At 37.2% G+C, this 27,974-nt stretch overlaps 1 protein-coding gene across 1 annotated transcript; it reads left to right on the forward strand.

Moving 5' to 3' along the window:
* The first annotated feature begins 200 nt into the window (after positions 1–200).
* LOC150107351 (uncharacterized) lies at positions 201–27,974 on the forward strand. The gene is made up of 3 exons (XM_090391216.1): positions 201–474; positions 22,492–22,646; positions 26,541–27,974. The coding sequence occupies exons 1-3, from the start codon at positions 338–340 to the stop codon at positions 26,669–26,671; spliced, it is 423 nt and encodes a 140-aa protein (XP_090247342.1). The 5' UTR covers positions 201–337; the 3' UTR covers positions 26,672–27,974.

Genomic DNA, 27,974 nt, shown 5'->3' on the forward strand with positions numbered 1-27,974 from the left:
TACGAGCTGACATTTGACAAAGGATGGATAGAGAAAGCGAGTTGAAAGAAAACTGTAAAGGGGATTATTAAAAAATTGCTGTTCTGGGGCGAAAATGGCATCGATTTTAGCTATCCGAACATAAATAATTTTGCTGGTTATCTGGTGGCGTTTCATCACTGGTCTTTTGATAAATGATAAAGATATGAGTATACTTTTGTATGAAATATTGGAAGCTTTGTTTTCCGCTTGGGTGTGTTAATCGAAGTTGATTTTTCATTAAGTATTTTATTTACTTTTTATCATATGAAACAACCTCCTGAATAATGTAGTTAGCCAATTAAGGTGATTTTTAGAGATGTATGAAACCGAATTATTCGAGGTGGACAGATTGAGGTTAGCGGGATTTTATGAACTTGCGGTTAGCGGGTACACAAAAGTCATTGAGCAGCTTCGTTCACTTCAAGCCCATAGCGACGAAGAGAAGGAGAAGTGGTATGATTTTTCATATGATTGACAAATGTATTTAAGGGAAAGAGTAATTTCGAAAATTAAAAATTAATATAAGCCAAGAAATCTCTCCGCAAAGGAGAATCTTAGAGTACTGTGCTGTCATTAGACATTCGTTACTGTGGATATAGTGGGCATGCCCTTGTGGTAAGCAGACGCATGACTGATCATTTAATTTAACCCACATGTAGCAGAAAGTCCACAGCCAAAAGAAAACTATGGGTCCAATTAACCTGCAGCGTTGCGTGGTTATATATATTATTGTGGCTTTGTGGGAGGCCTGTGAAATGTTATTCACACAATACCCATCAAACTACTCTGTAAACGTGCTAGTTGACATTGCACTTGCAAGCCTTTCTTGCAGCCCATTCCATTCATTCACTGCTCTCCAAATAAAAAATAAAAAAAAGCAACAGCACTCACATTCTTGCCAGTCATATACAGACTTGGTTTCCACAGGTGATGTGATACTTTGTTCTTTCCCATCCTACCTGTGTTAAATAATTTTCTTATGCATTTAACATAAAATCTCTTAACAACTCGTATATTTTTATTGTATCTCCGCCGCATGTTTTTTAGCCAACTATTTTAACCAAGAAATCTTCAGCCTATGCTTAGGGAGAATTTGACAGAGCTGTCACTGTATTGGTCACTCACCTCTGGATCTTCACCATGTTCTCACTACCCCCCCCCCCCCTTCCGTCCCAAAGAAATTCAGGACATCTGGAATACTGTACACAGATTTGGTTATATCAGAACCTTATAAAAAGAGATAATACTTCTTTACCCTTTCTTGTCTGCATTTATCAATATCTAACAGTATTTTTATGGTGCAGTCCCATCAATGTAATTCACAGCTTGTAATCTTTTTAGCCCAAAGTGAATAAACACAAACACACAATGAACCATCATATTTGTCCAGTGTCAATCCATTCATATACAAAATACAAAGACTAGATAGGAGTAGCATGGTCTAGCAATAACGTGGTATACATATCAAATTTTTTTTTGTTTGATCTGTAGTACAATATTTTAATAATATGATGATACACCATTTTCATACTTGTATATGAAAAATATGGCTTCTGCGCAAATTAGAAATAATTTACTGAGGTTTTATTGGTATCGGCATAAGTCCAGCTCCCACTGATAAGACCTTGGTAAAGATTGAAACTGGTGTAGTGAGTCTACCCATAAGTCATAGCAGTATACTTGTGTCCATGTGTTGAGGCTTAAGTGCTGTGAGGACATCATGTTGGAGACTTAATGGATTGTATACAGCACTCAGAAAGGATTAAAACAGCATTTAATACTTCCTATATTTCATCTCAGTCACTGAGACATCTTCAGGATTACAAAAAAACTAATGTAACATATACACAAATACCATACAATACTAAGCCAACCATGTGGGTGACTGTAGAGTTGTGGTGCACCCTCTATGGGCAGTTGTAGGTGGCTTGGAATATAAGGTGGGATCTCTGATGATTAATGTTTCTGAAATCTTTGGAAGTTTAATGCTACCATATTTAGTTGGATTTGGTTGATTTCTGAGAGCTGCTGCAGATTCTAAAAATAGTCTCTCTTTTTTTAATTTACTGTGTTGGAGCATGGTGGTTTTTCCCAAGAGATTTTGTGGATTGTATCCAAGACATGGTCAGCCAGGCCTGACTGACCGTAGTCATGGTTCTTCAAGGGGAATGGTTGCTGATCTACCTGTCTGTCCAAAGTACAGCAGCTTATAGGAACAGGGTACTTTATAAACTCCAGGCACTGAGAGAGGAGGGAGCTGATCTTTTGTAGAACGGATAAGGGTAGCAAGTTTGTGGTGGGACTTAAAAGCTGTGTGAAGGTTGTACTTTTTTAAAATCATGGCTATTTTTTACTTAAAAAAGTATCTTCCTGGCCTCCTGACATTATGAAAAAACTCAAACCTTTCTGTCCCCCCCCCCCAAATATATGGTTTACCAAAAATGCACAAACCTAATTCCTTACTAAGACCTATAGTAGGTTCCACTACCACACCTTGCTACAAACTGTCAAAACAGCTGGCTAACCCTGACACCCCACCCCCTCACTGAACTTACCACATCCTATATAAAAAAAACTCGACCCATTTTAAAATCCTAATAGAAAATCTAATCTTAAATAACATAGACATATTGGTAAGCTTTGACATTACCTCACTGTTTACCAATATTCCCTTAATAGATATCTTAACACTCTTAGAAAACGTTTTTTCCTACGGACATCTTAGATATCTTTTCATTTGCCATCAATTCTGGTTATTTTTCTTGGAAGAAAAAATTTACAAGCAGATAAAGGGAACTGCCATGGGTTCTCCCCCTCTCTCCCCCTTGCCAATTTTTATATTGGAAATTTTGAAAAATGAGCCATAGACTCAGCCCCTCTTAAATCCTCTGTCTGGCTAAGATATGTAGATGATGTGTTCTCTATTTGGCCTCTTGGCCCAGACACATTAGAGTCCTTCCTAAGTTACCTCAACAGCTGAAGTCCAAGAATCCAGTTAACAATGGAAAAGGAAAAGAAGAATAGTTTGACCTTCCTAGACATCTAGTTACATGCTTTCCTAATAGTGCACCTTCCCTCACTGTATATAGAAAACCTACACACACAGGCAGATACATTCACAAACTCTCTCACCACCATCCTGCTCAACAATATGGCATTATTAAAACTAATCAAGAGAGTCCATAATCTTTGTTCCAATGGAACCACCCTTTCAAATGAGATCAACCACATACACAATCTTCTCTCCAATCCCCAACCATCTCTTCAGAAAGAGTTTAGAAATGTCATCACCATACCCTACATCTGTGGCACATCAGAAAAAATAGCGAAGATATTAAAAAAGTACAACCTTCACACAGCATTTAAGCCCCACCACAAACTTGCTATCCTTATCCATTCTACAAAAGATCAGCTCCCTCTTCTCTCAGTGCCTGGAATTTATAAAGTATCCTGTTCCTGTAAGCTGGTGTACTTTGGACTGACAGGTAGATCAGCAAACCATTCGTTTAGAAGAACACAAATCATACATCTGCAATCACGACTATGGTCAATCTAGCCTTGCAGACTATGTTTTGGATACAACCCACAGGATCTCCTGGAGAAAAATCGCCATGCTCTACCATAGTAAATTCAAAAAAGAAAGACTGTTTTTAGAATCTGCAGCAGTTCTCAGAAATCAACCTAATCTAAATAAATACAGTTGCATTAAACTTCCGAAGATTTGGGAAACATTAATCATCAGAGATCCCACCTTACATTTCATTACAACTTCCCATAGAGGGCACACCACCTTAGAGTTATCCACGTGGTTGACTTAGTATTGTATGGTATTTGTGTATATGTTACATTAGTTTTTTGTAATCCATGAAGATGTCTCTGTGACTGAGACGAAATATAGGAAGTATTAAATTCTGTTTTAATCCTTTCTGAGTGCTGTATACAATCCATTAAGCTTCCAACATGAAATACTTGTGTCCAAAAAGGAAGTGGAGGTGTGTTTTATAATTATGAGATGCAAGAACAATTTAACGTAATGTCATTCGTCTCCATACATAAGTAGCTTAGTCATAAAGATATTTCACATGGATACTTTGTTTGCTCATACTTGGATAAATATTCTAGCACGACTTAAATATCATGGTATATGTTTATTCAACTCAACTCTCATTTTATTATAGAAATTAAGTAAAGTACTAAGACAAGACTTCTTTTGCAAAATCATGATCACTCTCTCCTCACACAGAGTACGTTCTTCCTATCTATTTATTCCTGAATGTTTGCTTAACTAATTTTTCCAATATTAATATATAATTCATTTCTCCTGTCTTGAATCCTCCTTTATGAAATGGAACTGGCTTGACTTTGTTTCACTTCTTTGGGACTCTGCCAGAATAATCTGAGGAAAGGCATTGCCATTCTTTTGCACTACTTGCTTATGATAATAAAGGCTACCTCTATGTTATGAGAACATGCAGAACAATCTACAAGGCTACTTGTATATAGAACAGTGGTGGCCAGTGAAAATTTTAAGTGGGGTTGCTGCATATACAACATAATAAAAATAAAAAAATATTATTTTTTTCCTAACCAGTAACCAATTTATTAATAACTAAATTTACATATTAAAAAATTGCCTTATTAAAAATATTTTGCCCTCACCACGAACAAACACCAATAATAAAAGTTTCATATCTCACAAAAATAACGCACAAGCATACGATACGCTACCCAAAAGAGTAGTGTCGGAATAGCTTGTAACGTGCAATCACAAGCGCAAACAAATATCGGCGAGATGGCTGCATTTGGCCAAATGCAATAATTCTGACACAGCATTAGATCGCAGTGTATTTGTTTTGTGTAACGATAATTGAAAAATATTATTATTATTATTATTCGTAACACCTCCAAGGCATCCGAAGACTCATCGCGGGATATAATTCCTTTCATATTTTCAACAGTGACACACGTCATAATTCAGCTTTGTATCTATAATAAATAAATAATTATATGTTATTTTAACAAAATAAAATAAGATTTGCAAAAAATAGTTCACCCTCACCACGAACATGCACCAGTAATAAAAGTTTCGTATCTCACAGAAATAACGTGCGCAAGCATACGATACACTACTCATTTGAGCAGTGTCGGAATGACTTGTAACATGCAATCACAAGCACAAACAAATATCGACAAGTCTGACTGTGATTGGTCGAACGTGATAATATCGACACTGCGTTAGATCACAGTGTATTTGTTTCGTAATCTAAAGCATTAATCGAACAATTCCAATTATTAACTATTCAATCACTGTTGAAACATAAGCTGTTACCTTTAACGTGTTGCATTGCCTTTATATAATGTTGTAAACATTGTTATTATTTATAAACAGAAACAAAATTTAAATTTTTCATTTTTTCCTTGGGGGTACTGCAGCGTCGCAGTGCTTATGTATGGGCCACCACTGATATAGAGGCCAATGACTTCATATCAATTGCCTTAGTATCCCATAATATAAAGCCAGTTGCATAGCTAGAGCTGTTGCTGCCTGGGGCTGTCCCTGAGTTTGCTGCCCCTCTCAATACACACCAAAAATACTACAAAAAGTCAAAACAACATATAGGGAAATAAATTAAAACACTGTTTTTATTTTTCCTGCCGTGTATACTTTGCATCTCATTGTTGCTTACCAAATTTTAAAACCTTACACTTTGCAACGTTGAACTGATAGTTCCACTTACCTGCCCATTCATGCAATCTATTCTATTCCTCCTGTAAGACTTAACATCTGTTTGACTGCATTGCTTTCCCCAATTTTGCATCATCTGCAAACAGCTGCATATCACCAGTCAAACCCATCCCAATATCATTAATATGCAAATTGAACAATAGTCCCAAAACCGATCCCTGTGGTACACCATAGTGACCTTCCTGTTTTGGGATACTGCACATCCATGTACAACTTGATCCTTGCATGGCCTCCTTTACATGCTTTATGAGATAGTTGTCTCTCAAGAAATTAAATTTCCTTATTTCCAAATGCTATTTCTCCATTCCAATCTATACTGCCGTAATTAAAATTGCCTATAATAATCATCTTTCCTTTGTTCACTAAGTTGTTTACATTTCTTCATCACCAATCTCCACATGCCCTGGCCTGTAGCAACATCCAACTAAATATGTTTTCCTGTCAACCTCCACCACACTGCCTTATAACCATTGTTACTATTTCCCTCTTTCATGTCTACCTTATGTGGACGTAATTTCCCTGCTGTCATCTGCACCACTCTCACTCCCCTTCTTGTCCTTTCTATCCTTGTGAAACACACACACACACAAAATGTTTATATTCCTGTGGACAGAAAAATCGCCTGGAATAATTGCTGTTCCTTTGTTCACTAACCCAAGTTGTTTATACATTTTGGGGTGAATAAACACAATCATTGAAACAATTCCATCTCCCTTATTTCCGATACTCATGGCATTTCTAAATAAACACAACAGATTACTTTTAAGTCTACAAACAGTCCTACCCAAGCCATTTGTTGGTTATGATTTCCCGACCACACCTGCCCAATCACTTTTATCACTGCTCACCACATATCTGCTCAGTCTCAACTTCCTCAATCAGATTCTGATGTATTCCATTTCTATGCTGATCATCCCCCCCCCACACATACATTCACTACTACTTCCAACATTTGCTCTCCCTGTGCCATGTCTCCCTGTCCACCTGGGCTCTCTCCCCATTTCTCTCTTCTTCTTGCATTCCCATTCTCTCTCGCACTATTACTGTTTCAATTGCCAAGCACATCTCTCTCTTCGGTACCACTCTCCTGATCTCTCGTTTCATCTCTTACTTCGTATCTCTTGCTTGCATCACACACTGTACTTCTATCTTCCCCATAACCACTTTCTTGATCACCTTCCATGCAACTAATTTCCTTCCTCTGCAGTTTCTGATTCCATGACAACTCCATGTCACCTCTTAGGTGAAAACTGCATAGTCACGTTTCTCAATCTGAAGCAAATTGGCTAACTTATTTCTGGACAAATGCTTTGTTCTTATCAGAACCAGCACTGAAACCCTGAATCCATTAAGTAATTACCTTTAGTAGTTTTACATGCTGAAATTTGCTCCCCAGGATTTGCAAGGGATAAATTAACATTGGAAAGAGTACAGAGGCAGATAACAAAAATGATATCAGGACTGTACAATGTTAGTTATGAGGATAGACTGAGGAAATGTGGACTGCAAAGTTTGGTAGATAGGAGTGGTGATATGATTGAGACATTTAAATTAGTGGGGATAGTTACAGGGTTGACACTGGGGAATTCTTTCATTTGGGTAGAACTGGAGGGAGTGAAGACAGGGGGTGAGGGCAGGAATCCCTGAAGTTGTGAAAGGAAGTCATGAGCCGAGAGATGAGGAGTGGTTTTGTAAAACTCGATGTAGCTTGGAAGTACCAGAGTGCTTTATATTGATTTTTACAGAGGTCAGGTCTCATGAGATTGTTACAAAAATAACCTTGTAAGTCTCTATATATTTTATGCTAAATATTAATGTAAATAACCCTATGGGAATTGACTGTACTTACTGCTTTAACAAAAATTTCTAGAACGTCAAAAATGAAGGCAATGCTTTGCCACTGGAACTTTGTATAAGGGCACAAGAAAGTTGTTTACAATTTAAGTGTATGAGAAAGTTGTTTGCGAGCTCTGCTTATAAACACCTTCAAAGTTAGTGTCAAAGAGATTGGCAAGGTTCAAACAAGTTTCCACTGCCCGACAAGATAAGATTAAAGGAGTGCACAGAGGAGAAGAAAGAACGGGTCAGTCTTAACAGAAGATCAAGGAGCCGTCCTGAATTCTTCGGGGAGTTACAACCATTCGTGCAAGGTCCCAGAGAATGTGAAATAAAAAGGGACTGATCCGAACAGAGAAGTCAGCAGAGAACCAGAGAATCGGCAGTTAGAGGCTGTGGGCAGTTATCAGAGTCGGCAGCAATATTGGCAGTAGGATCCAGAGGACCAGATGTTACAGTGAACCCATGCCAGAGGAGAAGAATGTGAATGACAAGAGAACAGCTGATGTAAATACTCGAGGCAGTGTCAGTCGGATGTCTTTTTGCCACAGGAGGTCAACTGAAGCCAAATGCTGCAGAACGATCTTCAAGCCTATATGCTGAAACTCTTGCCTGAGCTTTTCGAGTACTGGAAAATTACATGTGTGACACAGAGACTCTGTAAGTTTATTCCATCTTTTGTTGTACATTCCTTTTGTAATCTAGGAGATACGTTATAGATGGACTGATAAGAAATAGTAATAAGAAGTGTCTATAAGAGAGTTCTCTGATTTGTTATTAATTGGAATATAATTTGTGAGATAACTTGGCATAGCTAGCTAACTTCTTTGTGAGTAAATTAGTTTCAATAATTTGATTTAATAAGCAGAGAAGTAATTGAGTAATTATATTGTATAGTCATTTAGTATTGAAAAGGAAAAGTTTGTTTCTTTATGCTAAAAGTCTAATAGATAGGTAGAGAGAGTAACCTCCCTATCGTTTAATTAATGTACTTTGTTATTAATGCAAATAAATGTGTTTTATTTATATGTCAAGTGCAGCCTGATCTTTTATTTTACAGTGCACTGTTCCTAAATGAACTCAGACCTGTGAGCAGGAAACAACTAAGGCATTAAAAGTGTAGTTTAAGTACTTAAGAACCATGACTATATATGTAAACTGTATCGAAGCAATTTATGCTAGTAAGAGAGAGATCTACCAGATGCATTGCTGAGTCTTATGCTGATATAGAGATACTGGTGGTGCAGTCTTAACAAATAAATTTTCCAGTGTTCATAGGCATATGACTAGTAAATACGAAAGGTGGATAAACATAGTACGCAACAGAATAAGTAAGAAAGGTTACGAAAGCAAAAGCACTTCTAATAAAGAATATATTACTAGGATAGAGCAAGGATTAAAGTGTAAAAGATTTAAAGTAAAGATTACATCACATTGCAGTACACTAAGGTATAATAACGTAGGCCCTCAATCGTTAGTTTCTTTGTATGCAGGGTGGTTGAACTGTGGAATGCATTGCCTGATAGGTAGGTGTGAGCACAAATAGTGACTGGGTTCAAGGAGTGGTATGATACTATTTTCTAGGGTGGGCCTGTCACGATAAGTCTTATGACTCCATGGAGGTCTTGAATCATAATAATAATAATTTCCTTATTTCTTTTCTTCAAGTTTATGTTCACATACTTAGACCAGGCAAGTAGGGTGACTTTGTTGGTGAGAGTAGCTAAAGAGAGAGGTATGAACAGCAGTTAGCTAATGAAGCCAAAAAGAATCCTAGGGAGTTCTTTCGATATGTAGCCAGCAAAAGAAAGAATGATTATGGAAGGATGACATTGATTGGAGAAAATGGTATAAAGACAGCTGTAGCAGACTGTGTGGTGGAGATACTTAATGAGCAGTTCATAAAGATCTTTCAATCTTGTGAATGTGACTTCATGGAGAGATTGAGAGCAGTTGTTGATGGGGAGGAGAGACTGACTGTAAGTGAGCAAGAGGTGTTTGGGGAGTTGAGTAAACTAGATGTAAATAAGGCTTGATAATATATCACTGTGTATTCTGAAGGAAAGTGCCAGAGAGTTGACAACTGCCTTGACATATTTTTTTAATACGAGTCTTGCACTTGGTCAAGTTCCTAAGGAGTGGAAGGAGGGCAAGATTGTGCCACTTCATAAAGGAGGTGATCAAACTCAAGCATCAAACTATAGGCCTATCTGTGTGTCAGTTGTTGTGGTTAAGTTGTTGGAGAAGCTTGTGAGAACTAGGATCCAGAGTTGGGTAGATAACAATGGTATAATCTTTGATGGACAGCATGGATTTGCTAAAGGGAGGTCATGTTTTAGTAATCTACTTACTTATTACAATAAAGTGACTGCTTCCTTGGACAGAAGAGAAGGATACACAGTAATATACTTGGATTTCGCAAAAGCTTTTGATAGAGTACCTCATGATAAGTTAACAGTCAAACTAGAGCAGATGGGGTTGGATATTAGATTAGTGCATTGGATTGGAGACTGGCTATCTGATAGGTATCAAGAAGTTGTGTATGAGGGTGCAATATCCAGGAAAAGGAAAGTCACTAGTGGAGTGCCTCAGGGGTCTGTTTTAGGTCCATTACTGTTTAACTTGTATATTAATGATATTGGCAAAGATTTGGATGGAGATATTCAGTTGTTTGCAGATGATTCAAAGTTGGGATGAACCATAAAGAGTAGCAAAGATGTTGTGGCCTTGCAAGAAGACTTGAATAAATTGAGTGATTGGGCACGGAAATGGGGATGTGAGTTCAATGTTGCAAAATGTAAGGTTTTAAAATTTGGGAAACAAAGATGGGATGCAGAATTTATGCTTGGTGAGAATATATTGTTAGAGGTGGAAGAAGTAAGAGATCTGGGGGTGATAGTGGATAAGGATCTAAAATTTAGGGGACACATTGCCAAAATTGTGAAGACATCGCAAAGGCTTCTGGGAATGATGCTGAGGACACTGACGTGTAGAAGTAGGGAGATTCTTGTTCCGTTGTATAAGGCTTTGATTAGGCCACACATGGACTATTGTGCCCAGATTTGGACACCGGGTTTTCAGACGGATGAAGAGATGTTGGAAAGGGTCCAAAGGCGACTGACTAAGGTAGTTTCTGACCTCTGGAATATTGAGTATGAGGAAAGATTGAGAAGTTGTAATTTGCAGAGTCTGGTAGCGAGGAGAAAGAGGGGAGATATGATAGAGACCTACAAGTTGGTAAGGGGTTGTTATAAGATCAGTGGTGGAGAAGTTCTACAGAGAATAGTGGGAGATCAGGGGAGAACCAGAGGTCATCTCTGGAAACTGTATAAAGAGGGTGTGAGTAGGGGAGTGAGAGGCAGGTTTTTTTCATGCAGAGTTGTGAATCATTGGAATGCCTTGCCTGAGAGTGTGGTGTCTGCAAGGAGTTTGAGTGTGTTTAAGGCCCGGTATGAAGAAATGTGTGTGTGTGTGTGTGTGTGTGTGTGTGTGTGTGTGTGTGTGTGTGTGTGTGTGTGTGTGTGTGTGTGTGTGTGAGATAAAAGGACCTCCCAGATGAGTCTTTGACTCCATGAGGTCTTGGGGTAATAATAATAATAATACTTATTCTTACATAAGTACTCTTCCTGTGTTGATTGACCTAACAGATACTCATTGCATTATAACTCCAAAGAAGAGCTGTAAGAAAAACTCAACCACATCATAAATATATTATAAATTCATTATTTAAGATTGAATTAATACTTGTTAACCTCTTTCTTTATCCAATAATAAATGGTACTAATTAGGACTAATTCTTTATTTTGTCCATCACAGTTTTAAACTGTTCCCACCATTAACTAATTGTTGCTGTTTGTGTACTGTAATAAACTGTTTGTGATCTGCAAATGCTCAGTATAAAAACCAAGTAAATAAATGTATTATTTATTTTCTTGTTATTGCCATGTGTTGTGAATTAAAGCCATTATAAAAAAATTAACATGAACTGTAACATATAAGCCTTAGTACCAGTTTGACAGCAGATCAGCAGATCCTTTCGCTTTCCTTATTTCTACTGCTGCTGTTGAAATACAGAAGAAAATGGCACATCAATCTTAGTTCACAACAAACAAAACTGTTTTATTATATTATATCATATCACAGACCTTCATTGAGTCAGAAGATTCAAAGGAAGTCCTCACTATTAAATGCAATGATCGTCTTGCCAAACAGTATGCATGCATTGTTTTCTATCTGACTTATCACACATTGTCAGTACATTCTGCTTACCTACCATTCTCTCCAAGATAAAAAATCCTCTGCATTCCCTTACCTTCACCCTCCTTATACAACTTCCAGGTATTGGCCTTTGCTTCTCCCATATTCCTCTACTTTTTTAAAAAAATTTTTTTACTCTAATCTGGTCCAAAGTACTCACCATTATATATATGGCTGTCATATCACCTATCCTCCTATTGCCCCTGGCTCCATTAGGTTTTCCAGATGTCATTCTCTCTGTAACACTACCCAGTCATCTTCTCTGAACCTTTTATAAAATTTCTCCTCAAAAACCAGAATGACCAAATTGGAGCACAGTAGTCCATATGCAGCCTTGTCCATTATCTGTACATGTCAGTGTCCTCATTGCCACAATCCACTGTTTTGGTCTTGCAGTTCTTGCCATATCCTCCCTAGATTTCAGGGTCTCTTGTTTACCATCACAGTCCTTTATCTATTCCACCTCCCTCAATACACCCCAACCAAATAAATAACTACATCTTATCAGTGCCCTCCAAATTTTACAACATGGAATTGGCAACAAACTTATCTGCTTACAGATAGATAAATAGATTTAGAGATTAGAGAAAAAATCTTAATATACAGTTACCTGTAGACTAGGCGGTCTAAAGGTGTTACATAATTATTATTATATGGGTATCATTTCTGGAAGAAACCCATAATCATTTCAACATACAATGTTCGCACCCGTCTAAAACACAGAAAATTTTATGAACTTTACAAAGGAGCAGTGGCAGAAAATGTGGACGCAATCTGTATACAGGAGCACCGATGGAAAACCCACTTGGCATTCAATGAAATTAGGTCCCCAAATCATAAATGGACCTTTGTGTATTCATCTGAAGATCAATCTGGAAGCGGCAGAGTTAGAATCCTGGTAAACAACAGTTTACAAAAATATTCTATCAATAGAAAGGGTTTCAAAAAGAGTAATAGCTATTACGATAAATGCAAACCCAAAAATAACAATTATATGTGCATCTACAGAAGCAGCAGAGAATAAAGAAACCTATCAAAACCTGTAAAGCATACAACAACAACAACGTAGAATTAAACTCTGATCACAGAATTGTAATTGCATGACTAAGAGCATCCAAATTGCAGAAAAAACATCTCAGATACAATTGGGAAGAATTAAATGACCCTAGCAAGCCAAATCAGTTTCAGCAATTTACAAAGAACTACCACTTACAAGCAGCATAGAATAATAATACAGACAATATATTTAAAGCAATAACTAACGTCATCCACTACGCAGCCTCCCAAACATTTCTTCAATCCAACACAAACAACTGTAGATAAAGAATGGGTAACCAAAGAAACAAACTTACTGATTGACAAGTGCAATAAAATAAAATGCAAAGTAAGAACCCAAGATTTCCTTGAATATAAAAATGAACTAAAACAATTAAACATAGAGGCATATAAAGCCCTCTCAAAAGGTAAAGAAGCCCACATCCAGCATTTCTGCCAAGAGCTAGAAAGCTGTCAAAATTTGCACGAAATAAGAGAAACTTATAAAATAACCAAATCCCTGAGCATGGCAGAAAGAAAACCCAGAGTATTGATAATCAAGAAAAAAGATGGAAACTCGTTTGAAAACAAGACTGAAGAACTTGATGAATGGAAGGCACACTTTCAAACTCTGCTAAACACACCAACCCCAAACATTGATTTCATCTCGGAAACTATAATACCAGAAACTTAGCATCGACTACGATGATTTCACCATGCAGGAGCTCACAATGGTCCTTCAACAGCAAAAAGCAGGAAAATCACAAGGAGTAGATGGTATCACAGTTGAGGCTTTTAAGCACTGCTCTACAGACATCAAAGAACTCCTACATGTATAACTTAGCACTTTCCTCTGGGAAAGTTCCTGAACAGTGGAAAGAGGGTCTAATAATCCCACTTCCAAAAAAGGATAACCTGAACAGAGCTAAAAACTACAGAGGAATCACACACCTATCTACTCCACTAAAAATCTACAGCAGAATGATATTAAATAGAATTGAGCCACATATAACTCCATTACTTCATACAAACGAGGCTGGATTCATCAAAAAACTTGGTACTCTAGAATACAGGGTTCAAAGGACAAGAACTTACCATTGCTTTTGAACTTTATAGACTTTACTAAAGCATTTGATTCTGTTGATAGGGAACGACTTTGGGAAACACTCAAACTTTATGGCATTCTGCCAAAAATTACCAGGTCTATCAAGGCACCTTACCAGGGTTATCAAGCTACAGTACTAGTTAATGGAGACAAAATGATTGACTATATTTTTAAATTGATCCAAGTTAAATTTGGAATCCTCATCAAAGACTCATATGCACAGATGCACCTTGTAGACCTGAGCTTTACAGATGATATAGTCCTCATTGACTCTAACATCACAGATGCCCGAAACCACTTCAACAGCCTTAGGAGAACTGCAGAAATATTTGGACTAAAAATAAACTCTCAAAAAAACAAAGATATTAAAAAATCAGATAGATGGGCACATCCATATAAATCAAAATTATTACCTTGAAGAAGTAGAGGACTTTGTATACTTAGGATCACACATTTCATTTTCCGTACAGACATTAAGACAAGAAAACAAAAACGTGCTGCAGTCCATAGAAGTCTTAAAAAAGTATTGAAGTGAAGCCTCATCTCAAAGGAGATGAAGATTCATCTTACAAGTGAATCAGCCAGTCTATCTTTCTGTACGGCCCCCAGACCTGGAACATCCCAACAAAAGCAGCAACCAATATTATAAACAGCTTTGGAGCTACTTGTTTAAGAAATATCATGAGCTACTCCTTGCAAGACCACATTCCCAACTTTACTATATTAGAGGAATCTCCGCAAGATCCTCTAGTCAGCACTGTTCAAAGAAACCAAATAAAATTGCTTGGCCACCAACTCAGGCACCCACCCTATTCACCTTTTGATGCTCTGGTCCTTTACGCCCCTACAGATAGGGAAAAGAAAAAGACCCTGAACTCAATATTGGAAATACATCAACAACATTCTCCCCAATTCTCCGCATTAGAGATCCATCAATTAGCAATACGACAGAAAAGTGTGCCTTTCCTTCACGCCATAAGAACCTCCAAGTCCTATCTCAGTGTACATAGACTCATTTGTTTTGATTTGTTTCCCTATTTGTAATTGTAAAATTATAAATAAACAATGATATGGGTATCGCCATGGATTCAAGACTCGTTGCAGGAGACCTCACACTAACCATTTTTAACTTAGTGCCTATCATACCTCTCCTTAAACTGTTGGGGAACTCACAACCACCACTACTGACAATCCATTCCACTCATTCACCACTCTCCAAGCAAATAACCTGGTCAGCACACCCTTACACAATTTCTACAGTTAACCTGTTGTTCTTCCCTTACTCTTGTATTTTCATAAGGGATACCAATTGCTGTTAATATTTATTAGCTGTAAGGTAGTTGTTATGATTAATAATGTAAAACATATTTTAGTGCACTGTATGAGATCCTCTTTGATATACAATCTTGCCATGAGCTGTACCTGAAATCCTTCGAACATCTTCGGTGATCTTAGATACCAAATCTTAGTATTCAGTTGCTTAAAACAAATTAATTATTCCTCATCTTAATACAACTCATCAACTTCTAAACTTTTGTCTGTCTTCATTTACATCAATGAATTTGTTTAAAATACAGCTATGTGAATTCTTTGCAAGTAGTGTATTTTAACTAAAATTTGTTGTAAATACTTTTTTTGGTCCCACTACTCATCCCACTATTGTAATTTTTTGGTCCCACTGTTGTACTTTTATGCTTCAAATAAAAGCTGAGTGTAATCATAGAATATCATTGGATCGAACTTTATATCGTATGGGGTCTGTTCAAAAAGTTGCAAGACAATTATTATTTAAAGAAACTGGGCATGCTAAGGTATTTTTTGTAAGCAGATATGTATATAGACAATTCATGATATGCTGAATCAAGTCCAAAGTTATTACGTCACCTTTTGATGAACAAACTGAGTTTTTTTTATTTTTAAGTGTCCCAATGTCATGAATTAATGAACAACATGTGCATCAAGTTTTGTGTTAAACTTGGCAAAAAAAAAAAAAAAAAAAAGTGCCATGGTAATGTATCAGATTTACAGATGATTGAACTTTAAAAATGACTCTTGCTCTGGACAACCATTGATATCCCACATCCATGATTTGATGGCTCCTGTTCATGAAAAAGATCTTCAACAATTGGCTGAGCCAGCAAAATAGATCATGCCAAATTCTGACTGAAGATGTGGAAATGAAGAGGATTACTGCAAAGTTCACAGCTCTTCCAACTCACAAGTTTCTGACTCAAAAGAACATCAGTCATACCTCACCCATCTTATCCACCAGATTTGGCCCCCTATGACTTCTTTTTATTCCCTAAGCTAAAATCTGTACTTAAGTGATGACTATTTCAAGGTCTTAATGAAATTAAAGTGAATGCAATGGAGCAACTCAAAGTTATTTCTTTAGACGGTTCCAGAGATTCTTTTAAAAGTGGAAAAAAATGCTTGGAACGCTGTATTGAAGCAGAAAGAAAATATTTCAAAAAGGATATGTGCCTATAGCTTATAAACTTTTGTATATATTTTCAATTATTATTATTATTATGTAGGCCTCCAAGGAGTCAAAAGATTCATCTCAGAAGGCCTTTCCTAGGAAACACAAATCTATCAAGACTCATCGTGGGAGGGGGTCCTCCTAGGAAACACAAAATCTATCATACCACTCCTTAAACTCATTGACCGTTTTCACTCTCACCACTCTATCAGGCAATGCATTCCACAGTTCAACCACTTCCATGCAAAGAAACCACTCCTCACCCTCTTGCTCGGTTTCCTTTCATAACTTCCAGGGATGGCCCCTTGTGATCACTCCTTCCTGCTGTTCAACCAAGCAAAAGAACTCCCTGGTCTTCTGTTAATTTATCCCCTTCAAATCCTAGGGACCAAATCTGAGACCAATAGTCTAAGTGTGGTCTGATCAGGGTCTTACACAATGGAATGATAACGCTTTTATCTCTGCAGGTCAGCGTCCTTCTCATGGCCTGCATTTGAATGGATTTGGTGAGCGGAGACTGGAAAAAGTGTTGCTGAATGAAGGGAAAATGGGTGTGCAGAACCAGGGAAACTAGAACTACCAAGGAGAGGGGGGAAGTGGAAATGCGGACATCAGTGAGACAGTTGAGTGTAAGAATGTATATAATGTAACCGAGCCAGTACTAAGGACAAAAAATGGGAATGGGATACTTAGAATAACGCATCAAGATAGGGGTGGGACAAAGGGATCACTGCATTTCATGTATACTAATGCGAGGAGTATTAGGAATAAGAAGGAAGAATTTTTGGCCTTGATTGACTCTTCCTGGCCACAGGTTATTGGCATTAGTGAAACATGGCTGACGGAAGATGATATAGTTAGTGGGATAGAATGTGTAGGTTATAGTGTGTTTAGGAGTGACAGAGAGAATAAAATGGGGGGAAGGGTGTTATTGATGATAGCTGATGAACTGCAGCCAAGGATAATTGAAGTTGTATCGCAGGATAGTGAAAAGAGCTCATTTGAGGCTATTTGATGTGAGATTGAGACTGGCAGAATAAAATATACAGTTGGGTGCTGCTATAGACCAGGTGATGGAATAGATGGTGGAGATAGTATGCATAAACAAATTGATGAAATGAGTGGAAGGAGGGTAATTATTATGGGGGATTTCGACTATGGTAACGTTGATTGGAAGGAAATGGATTTTATTCAATTATTAAGGGATCTGCAACAGCATGTAATTGAAAATACTAGGGGTGTGAGAGTGCTTGACCTGGTAATGGCATCTGAGAATTTGTCTGTAATGAATATGACCATGTTGTCACCTATTGGTGAGAGTGATCATAAGGTCTTGACCTGGGAGGCGGCTAAGGGTGTGGAATTTTCGATTAAGACAGGATATATGTGGAATTACCGTGCTGGCAAGTATGACAAGCTTAGGAGATTGCTTGGATCAGTGCCATGGCATGTACAACTGCAAGGGCTGCATGTCGATAGAGCATGGGAAGTGGTCAAGGAGCATTTATAGGAGGTTATGGCTGACTGTATACCTAGGGTCCGAATAGTAAAACAAGTAGGGGTTAAATGGATGAATAACACCATTAAGCTTGAGCTGCAAAAAAAGAAACAACTGTGGAGGGAATTTAAAGAAAGAGGTGACCTGTAGGCACACAAAAGTTATAAAGTGCAGGCCAGAAGGGTAACGAGTGTGGTAAAAAAAATCAAAAGCGGATTATGAAATGAAACTAGCTATGCAAGCTAAAGAGAATCCCAAACAGTTCTTTCAATACGCTGCAAGCAAGAAAAAAACTGTACACGGCAAAATGATTTTAAGGAATGATGAATGTAAGGAGGTCACCGAATCAGTCGATATAGCGGAGTTACTGAGCAAGCACTTTGCAAAAGTATATCATCCAGGTGGTGACATTGAAAAAATGAAGAAACTATTAGTTTATACGAGAATTGTGATGAATGAAGGTGAGGTGAATAGTCTATTACAGAACATTAATGTGAATACATCTGTGGGATTGGATAGTATATCGGCACGGGTATTGCATGAAGCGGCTAAAGAATTATCAGTGCCCTTGACCATGTTGTTTAATCTAGGTCTCAGGGTCTGGTTTAGTTCCGAAGGTGTGAAAAGAGGGGAAAATAGTTCCACTGCATAAAGGAGGATCCAAGACTATGGTTGCAAATTACCAACCGATCAGCATATCAGAAGTTGTTGTCAAGGTCTTGGAGAAAGTAGTCAAGGGAAAAATACAGGAATCGATTGATGAAAATGAGATACTGTATGGGGGGACAGCATGGCTTTGTGAAGGGTAGATCATGCCTTAGTAACTTGCTCAAGTTTTATAACAAGGTGACGGCTGAACTGGATAAGGGTACAGTGATACTGCTGGACCTGGCAAAGGCATTTGACAGGATACCACATGGAATTATAATCCGTAAACTACAACATATGAGAATGGATATAGGGTTGGTGAGATGGATAGCTGGGTGGTTGATGGAGAGATATCAAAGAGTAGTTTATTCAGGAGTAGAGTCCAAAAGACAGCCTGTGACTAGTGGTGTGCCGGAGGGTTCTGTTCTTGGACCACTGCTGTTTAATTTGTTCATTAACGATATAGGGAAGGATCTAAGAGGAACAGTTCATTTGTTCGCTGATGATGCAAAGTTGGGTAGAGCGATAGTGAATGCAGAAGATGTCTAAATCTTGCAGGACGACTTGGATAGATTGGAGTTCTGGGCTAAGGAGAATGGATGTCAATTTAATGTGCCAAAATGTAAGGTTATGCATTTTGGGGTGAAAAGATTAGCAGCAGTATACGACATTGGTGGAACTGTACTCCAGGAGATTGATGAGGCCATTGACTTGGGGGTGTTTGGTGGATAGGGAGATGAAGTTTAGTGGGGCACATTGCAAAAGTAGCTAAATCAGCTCATCAACTCACTTGGTTGTTGAAAAATACCTTGACGAGCATTGACAAGCAAGTTATTATTCCTCTGTACCGAGCCTTGATAAGACCTTATCTTGACTACTGTGCCCAGATTTGGTCACCTAGGTTCCTTCTTGATGGGGAGGAGGTGGAGAGGATCCAGAGGCGAGTGACTAAGATGATAGTGGGTCTATGGAATGAACCATATGAGAACAGGTTGAAGATTTGTGGGTTGCAGAAATTAGTTGATAGAAAAGGGGAGATATGATTGAGACATTCAAATTGCTAAAGAGTTTCTATAGGATTAATTCAGAGGATATTTTTGAGATCAGGACTGGTGATGGGAGAACTAGGGGACACCTATGGAAGTTGGGCAAGAGTGTGGGTAGTAGAGATGTTAGAGCTGGGTTCTTTACTTTTAGAGTGGTAAATGAGTGGAATAAGCTGCCAGAGTCTATTGGGTGCTATGACGGTGAGTGAATTCAAGGCAAGGTATGAGAGATACTGTGAGAATGTCGTATAGTTGTGTGGACATGATGTTTAGGACCTCCCTCGATGAGTCTAACGACTCCCTGTAGTTGCCTGTAATAATAATAATAATTATTATTATTGCAGCAATCCTCTGTGTTACGTTCACCACCTTTGCAATATGTCCCCTGAATTTCAGGTTTCTATCAATCATCAACCCCAGATCTCTTGTATCTCTTATTTCCTCCAGTATAGCTCCAATAGATTGCAGCATCCCATTGATGTGTCCCGAACCTCAAGACCTTCCATTTTGCTGCATTAAACCGATACTCCCCATTCATTTGCCCATCTGTCTAGCTTATTCAAATCCTCTTGCAGGGCTACCACAACTGCACTATTACTAATAACCCTTCCCAGCTTCACATAATCTGCAAACAACTGAATATTCCCCTACAATCCACTGACAATGTCATTGATATAAAGGTTAAACAATATAGGTCCCAGTACTGAGCCCTTTGGGACCCCACTTGTAACCCTCTGCCTCCTTGAAACTGCCCTACCATACATAACTCTCTGATACTATCGGACAGCCAATCCTGAATCCAGTTAACTAACCAGACATCTAAACCCATGTGCTGCAACTTAAATATCAGCTTATCATGTGGCACCCTGTCAAATGCCTTCACTAAATCTAAGAAAATGGCAGTATATGCCTTTCCCTCATCTACTGCCTTGTAACTTTATTATAAAAGGCCAGTTCATATTAATAAAACAAGAGTGCCCCTTCACAAATCCGTGTTGACTCTCTCTCTCACAGATAACATTACCCTCATCTGCCCAATGCTGTATACGGTCCCTCACTAATTTCTCCAAGATCTTAACAACTACTGATGACACACACAAACTGGCCTATAATTAGACATTTCCAGTCTGCTACCAGTCTGCATGTCTATTCATCTTCCAAGTGCTTTAGCACATTGTCTCAAAACTCGTGGTGAAATACCATCCAATCCCACAGCTTTACTGACATCCAGAGTACTCAGTATTTGAAACATGCTCTCCTCCTGCATCTCTAAACCTCGAACCTGACCTATCCCTCTAGTATTAAAATTTAATCCTCCAGGATGAAATACACCAATAAAGTGTTAATTGAACAATTCCACTATGTCCTCTGCATCAGTCACTCTATTCCCATTTTTATCCCACAATGCCATTCTTCCACAATCATTTCTCCTCCTACTGGCCACATAGCAAAAAAAATTCCCTAGGATTTTCTTTGGATCTTAGGGCCAATCTCTTCTTATATTCCAGTTTCGCCTTCCTTACCATACTAGTCACTCTCCTGGTCTGTATTGTATATTCTTCATGCATCTTCTCTTCACCTGTCTCCTTATATCTCTTCCATATCCTATTTTTCACATGCATTTCCTGTTTAATATTGTTTGTCATCCACTTTACACCAAATTGTGTCCTCTTTTTCACTTGTGGAATACAGCTTACTATTGCTGTTAACAAATATTCCTTCACAATTTCTCAAGCACTAATGATATCCCTGCCTTCGAATTCCTCCATCCATGAAACTTCCCCAAGTTGATGTCTAAGACTATTATAATCACCTGCCTTATAATTCCACATGTGTTCCCGTCTCTTTGATACTCCTGCATGTCTATTCATCTTCCAAGTCAAAACCACATGATCACTCTCTCCAACTAGTGGGAGAGATGTCATCTCAGTTATTATCAACTCTTCTGATGCTATGACCAAATCCAAAACTCTTGAACCTCTTGTTCCCTCTATAACACATTGCCTAAGACATTTGTCCCTCAAGAATTCTAGAAATTCCATTCCCTTATTGCTACATGCATCTTCCTCTCTCTAATTTATACTGCTGTAGTTAAAATCTACCATAACAATCATTCTTCATGCACTTGCCAAGCTCAACTGTCTAAACATCTCATGGTCTCCACCCTCTGTGCTCCTTGGTTTGTAGCAACATCCCACTAAATATCCCGTCTTGCCTATCTCTACCTTACACCATATGCTTTCAAAATCATTAGTGTCACTGCCTTCCAAAGCCTCCACTCTTTGGAAGAGTGGAGGACATAAGTCATCACTTATCATAAGCAGCACTCCACCACTACACTTTCCCTTCCTATCCTGCCGAAAAATGTCTTGGAACTTTTTTGAGCAGATTTCATGTTATGCTTAATTATTTTAGCATGAAAACTTTAGCCATAAATGGAATTAACTATACATATATAATTAACAAATCACATAGCCGATTTCATTATCATGAAATCATTCAGTATAAACTTTTGAAATACTCCAGTTAAAATTCCATCTGTTTAAACACTGTCATTATAATAGTGTTTTAAAGAAACTTGGCAATAGGGAGAGTTAGCTGTATATAAAATGATATTATTTTTGAATTAATCTGAAGACTAATGAGATACATTTACATTCAGATTAATAATTTGCCATATTTCAAAATAAAACAGTTCCATAACTGATTCATTGAAATGAGATTAGAGTATTAATATTTAGTTTATAGTTTACTTTACAGTTAATAAGATATAAGGTTTTCTATTTACAAACTGTCACTTTCAAATTTTAATTTCAGTTGTAAAGCATTGGCCACAGCCCATAATAATAGAGGTCTTGTTTATTACAAGCAAGTAAAGTTTGGTGAAGCCATAGAAGATTACACAAAAGCTTTAAATTATAATACTTTAGCAGTTGCATTATATAACAGGGGCACCATTCATTATCGACTCAGTAAGTAACAAAATTTTTACATTATCACTACTTAAAAAATAAAATATTTTTTGTGCATATCTGTCAAGTATAATACAGAAATTATCAAAACAGATGCTTTAGTTTAAATTATTATTATAATTATTACTATTATGTGACACCTCCAGGGAGGGCACCTACTCTACAATTCTCCATTTCTACCACTCAATCCACCAACTACAGTGAACCGCATCATCTGCACCAACGCCATCTTCCACCACACTACTAGTATTTTCACAGACAATCACAAACATCATGCCCACGGCTGGATTCGAACCCACAGCCTTTTGGCTGGAGAGTGAATATGCTAACAACTCGGCCAACCAGGCCTAATACACAGGAACACGTTTGGTTTTAATTAGAATGATAGACTTGGAAGAATGTGTTTGTTGCCAGTGGTAACAGTCTGAAACATGGTTTAACATGAGGGCATATATGCTTGAACAATATATGTATATAGTGAAAACATTTTGTTCTATTGGTAGTGTAATCCATGCTCAGTTTGAGAGAATTTTTTTTTTCCAACTTGGAAAAAAAAATTTTTCTAGGAAGTTGATGTGAATAAGAGGCATTTATTATATATAGTAATTGTGCATTTATTAGCATTTAATTTATATATTTGTAAAAATGAACGAAGAGAAGAATTCTGTTAAATAAATGACAAATTTTAATAAGGTCATAGATAAATATGTAAATCATAAAATGAAGAAGGGAATTTAAATATAAATAGAATTATCTATTGACATTGTTTTTCTTTTTACATTCAATTGTATTTATGTGTATAACTTGACTTAGCAAGTAAATGATATAATTTTTTCAATCTATATTGATTTTTTTTTTTTTACTTTTATTGCTACAGCCCCACCACTACAAATTCTTATGAGCCGCTACTGTTTCTGACCACACTCTTACTCAGGTTTCAGGGATAACACCAAGTTTACCCCCCCCCTTCCCATTCCATCTGCTATAATTTGCCATAATAATGCTCCAAAAGTTTCCCTGTATACATGCTGCAAGATCCTCTTGTCAACTAAGATTTTCTATCATATTTCCTCCTTTCCTCTTCATTGTTCTCAAATTTGAAGGCCACACTCATTTGTCTTCAAGTGCAAAAATTCCATAAGCAATATGATTTTGGTAGCCAGTGCTTGATCCTTTTAGATTGCTTCATCTCTCTGGAACTCATGGAACTCAGGTGACCACGCCTAAACACAGTAGTTCAAATATAGTCTTATCAAGCCATTGTAAATTGAGGGGGGGGGGACGTTATCCTCACAATTAGTGTTCTTTACAACATTGCAGTTAGTTACCCAATCTGATGTCTTAACTACCATGGAAATGTGGCTGCTAAGCTTTTACACATTTACTAACATAAAGAGCCAAAAGGCTTCAGTTTGGCGATGCAAAAATGATAAAAATCAAGTGGATATTAAATCCAGCATTATTTCAAAGCCAAATATAAAAACTATAAGAATTTTGTATGAAAATTGACCAGAGAGCCTACCGGAAAACACTTGCCAGCATTTACGAGTTGCCCTAGCTAAACCTTATAGGAGACATGATCGCTATTGCCAGAGCATCCATATATTCGACTCCTATTGGTCCATTTTGATAAGATTTCACCGTTCTGACAGCTGTTTCAAACTGGTTGGTTTTCATCAGAGACTAGGCAGAAACCTTAAGAGAGCGAAAACTCTTTGTATGTTACTTGAGGGGGAAGGAAAAGTGGGGTGAATCCATTTTGAGAGAAGGTAGGACTGCATTTCGCTGCATTGAAAGTGACCAGATTATTCTTGTCTCACTGTAGGATGGTATGGAGATCAAAGTTTAGGTATTGGCTGCAGATCTTGAAGATTAGGATGTTTGAGAACTACATGATTTGTCAAAAGAGTATATGAATGGATTGTACTATTATCAGCAAAACTATGAATAGGATTAGTGGTGATTCAGAGTAGGTCATTTATGTATAGGAAAAAGAGGGTAAGTGATAGAATAGAGTGCATAAATGCCTTAGAGCCCTAAGGCATTTATGCACCAGTGGCAAAGTTCAAAGAGAAAATGCCATCCATCATGACATGCTTTGAATGACCAGAGAGAAACCTGTCTATCCGGTTATAGACAGTGGCAGGTAGATAGAATGAAGCCAGTTTGCATAACATGAGGAATACAGTTATATGGTGTCAATGAGGCATTATTATTATTATTATTTACGCCTCCAAGGAGTCAAAAGACTCATTGCGAGAGGTCCTTCCTAGGAAACGCAAGTCTATCAAGACTCATCGTGGAAGGTCCCTCCTAGGAAGTTGTAAGTCAGCAGTTAGAATTGAAGTACAGAAAGATGGTTTAATGTTAAATCTGGTGTCAGGCAAGGATGTATATTATCCCCTCTGTTATTCATTATCTTCATGGATCACATTATGAAGGAAAGTGGTATTAAAGCTGATATCAAAATTGGAGATGTTAATGTCAGCTCTTTGCTTTATGCGGATGATGTTATAATTCTAAATAAATCCGCTACAAGTCTGCAAAATTTCCTGACTAAATTGAATAACTGTTGTAATAGATATAGTATGAAGGTCAGCATTACAAAGACAAAGACATTGAAAATAGTCCGAATCATTGAAAATATCAACTCGTGAATGGAGAACCTATACTACAAGTAAAACATTTCAGCTACTTAGGCACAATTTTTAGTGAAAATGATAAATTAAATATGGAAATAGACAACATTCTGACATGGTAGGGAGTCAACTGAACAAATTTATATGGAATAACAAAGAAATTAGTCAAAACACTAAATTATTTGGATACAAGTCAGTGTTCAAACCAATTTTAACTTATGGATCTGAGAACTAGGTTAGAAGTAAAACACTTGACCAAAGACTAGAGAACTGCAGATATGATAGTCCTGAGAAAGATTAGGGGAATGAATAAATGGCATCAATGGCAATATCATATTAAAAACGAGGATATTAGGAAAGAACTTGACATCGTCAGCATCCAGGAATGCATTAGCAGAGCTGATCTCAGGTGGTATGGTCACTTAAACAGAATGGGAGAGGAAAGATTAACAAAACAAGTGTTCTATGCCAAGTTGGCAGGAAAGAGACCCAGAGGAAGACCACAATATAGGTGGATTGATAGTAAAAAGTGCCTTAGAAGACAGAAATATAAGATTTGATAATATTGGAGTTTTGGCAGGTAACAGACTGATTTGGAGGTAAATTGTAGATAGGAAGTTAGTAATGATGTAAATATTTCATGTCATATCCTGTACACCCCTTGAGGGTATATAAATATCAGGAATTTGATGAAGAGGAGGAATTTCATGCAATGCAGTATGTCCACAATAGACTCATAGTATGCTCATAAATTATGAACCTAATCCAAGTGTAGATTTCATATCTGAATAGGTAATTCAATTATAATTGATATAATTTAACCTGGTATTTTCCTGGGTCTAGCCCCCACTGAAGTGATCTCAGTGAAGATCGAAACCGTCTATGGGTAGTGATCCTTCCCATTATGCTTAACAATATGCATATCTGAAAGGAAGTGTGCTTTGCATTATGAGATACTGATGCAATTGATGTGAAGTCAATAGCTTCTATATACAAGTAGCATAGTTATGAAGATAATTCACATGCAAATTCTGTCTACTTATACTTGAATAAATTGTTAAACAAGAATATAATTTCTTGTCATGTATAATTTATTTTGTGATTTTAATGAAACCACGAGGCCTGAATATTTGTACATTTATAAAGTAAATCTCTCTCTCTCTCTCTCTCTCTCTCTCGCTCTTTTTATAATGTTAATATAATAAATATAGTTTGAAGTCTCTCCTTTTTAATTATATGTATTTGTTTCCTGCAGGTGATTTTGATTTGGCTGTTGCAGATATGGAGAAGGCCATGCTATTAAATCCTAATAATGAAGATTTTAGATCTGGTTTTGAAGAGAGTAAACATCAGCAACAGTTGTCATCACCCTCCTCAAATTCCTGATGTGTACCCTCAGGGGTTGTATAGGCTGAACAGAAAAGAAAAAAAAAAACTAATGTGCTAATTACAGTTGACTCTAACTATTGCAAAGTTGTTACAAGAACCACAGGAATAGTTTGTTACAGTGTAATTTGCTGTAGTGAATTTCTTTCAGCATAGCATTGACGTATGGAAATTTTGTTGTGACTTTTGATCATTTTGTTACAATGAACAGTGTAGTGAGAGTCTGTTGTATAAGTTGGTTTATTAGCAAAAATAATATACACTTGACTCTTTCTACAGTAGAAATCATTTTAACAAACTACTAAAAAGTCCTGGCCAATGCCCCATAGACATGGTGCTTTGTTAAAAGAAATTTATTATAGTTCATTATTCATTATAATGAATATTCACTGTATAAAACTATTCCTGTAGTTCCTATATGTGACACTGGACTTATTTAATGGAGTAATTTGTGATGGCTGGAAGAACTCTTACTCAGCACCATCAAACAGATCACGTTAAGAATCACTGAATTAGATGAGATCTGGCAATGATCATGAACTTATGTCTTTAGCTTATTCCAGTGAATGGAGATAGTATTATGGTCAAAGAATAAAATGGTCATTGCAGTATTCTGTCAAAAATATTCAAAAAAGCAGAACTTGAAGATTGTCATAACAGTAATGTAAATTTATACTGTATTGCAAGACAAATGGATTGTGCTGTCTTCAGCAAAACTGTAGATAGGATTTGAGATTAGTGATATAAGCTCATTTATGAATAAGAAAGATGTGAGCAGAAGTACAGAGTCCTGGGATACTCTGGCATTAGTTAGACTGAGAAGACCAGAGAAATTGCCTTGGGCCCATGTAGAAGTGAGATTGCCAAAGAGATCTACTGTAGACCAAGAGTGACAGAATCTATCTTGGTTGCTGTTTAACTGGTGGGCTTCTAGGTGGTGAGGAGTTGATTGTTGATGACTTTCTTCATTATTTTTGATGGAACTAAGATGAACACAATTGAATAATAATTGGATTGCTGGCTTTTAACTCCTTTCTTTGGGATTGGTTGAATAAATATAATTTCCATGGTGAAAAGTAGATGTGAGATAAATATGAGATTGAAAGGATGATACAGGACTGTTATTAGTTCAGGAGCATAAGAACAGAAACTTGTTGATATTGAAGCTTCTGTATTCTTCTGATGAGTCATCAAAAGAAGGTGCAGTACTAATGAAATTTCTTGTTATTTTTAATGATTGTTTAATGTTAACAAATAAAAGTATGCCTCCCACAATAAAGAGAGCATCCCAATTTCCAGTTCA

Source organism: Typopeltis vanoorti, chromosome 4, assembly GCF_054136105.1.
Source record: "Typopeltis vanoorti isolate ZY-2024b chromosome 4, IOZ_Tvanoo_1.0, whole genome shotgun sequence".
NCBI lineage: Eukaryota > Metazoa > Arthropoda > Arachnida > Uropygi > Thelyphonidae > Typopeltis > Typopeltis vanoorti.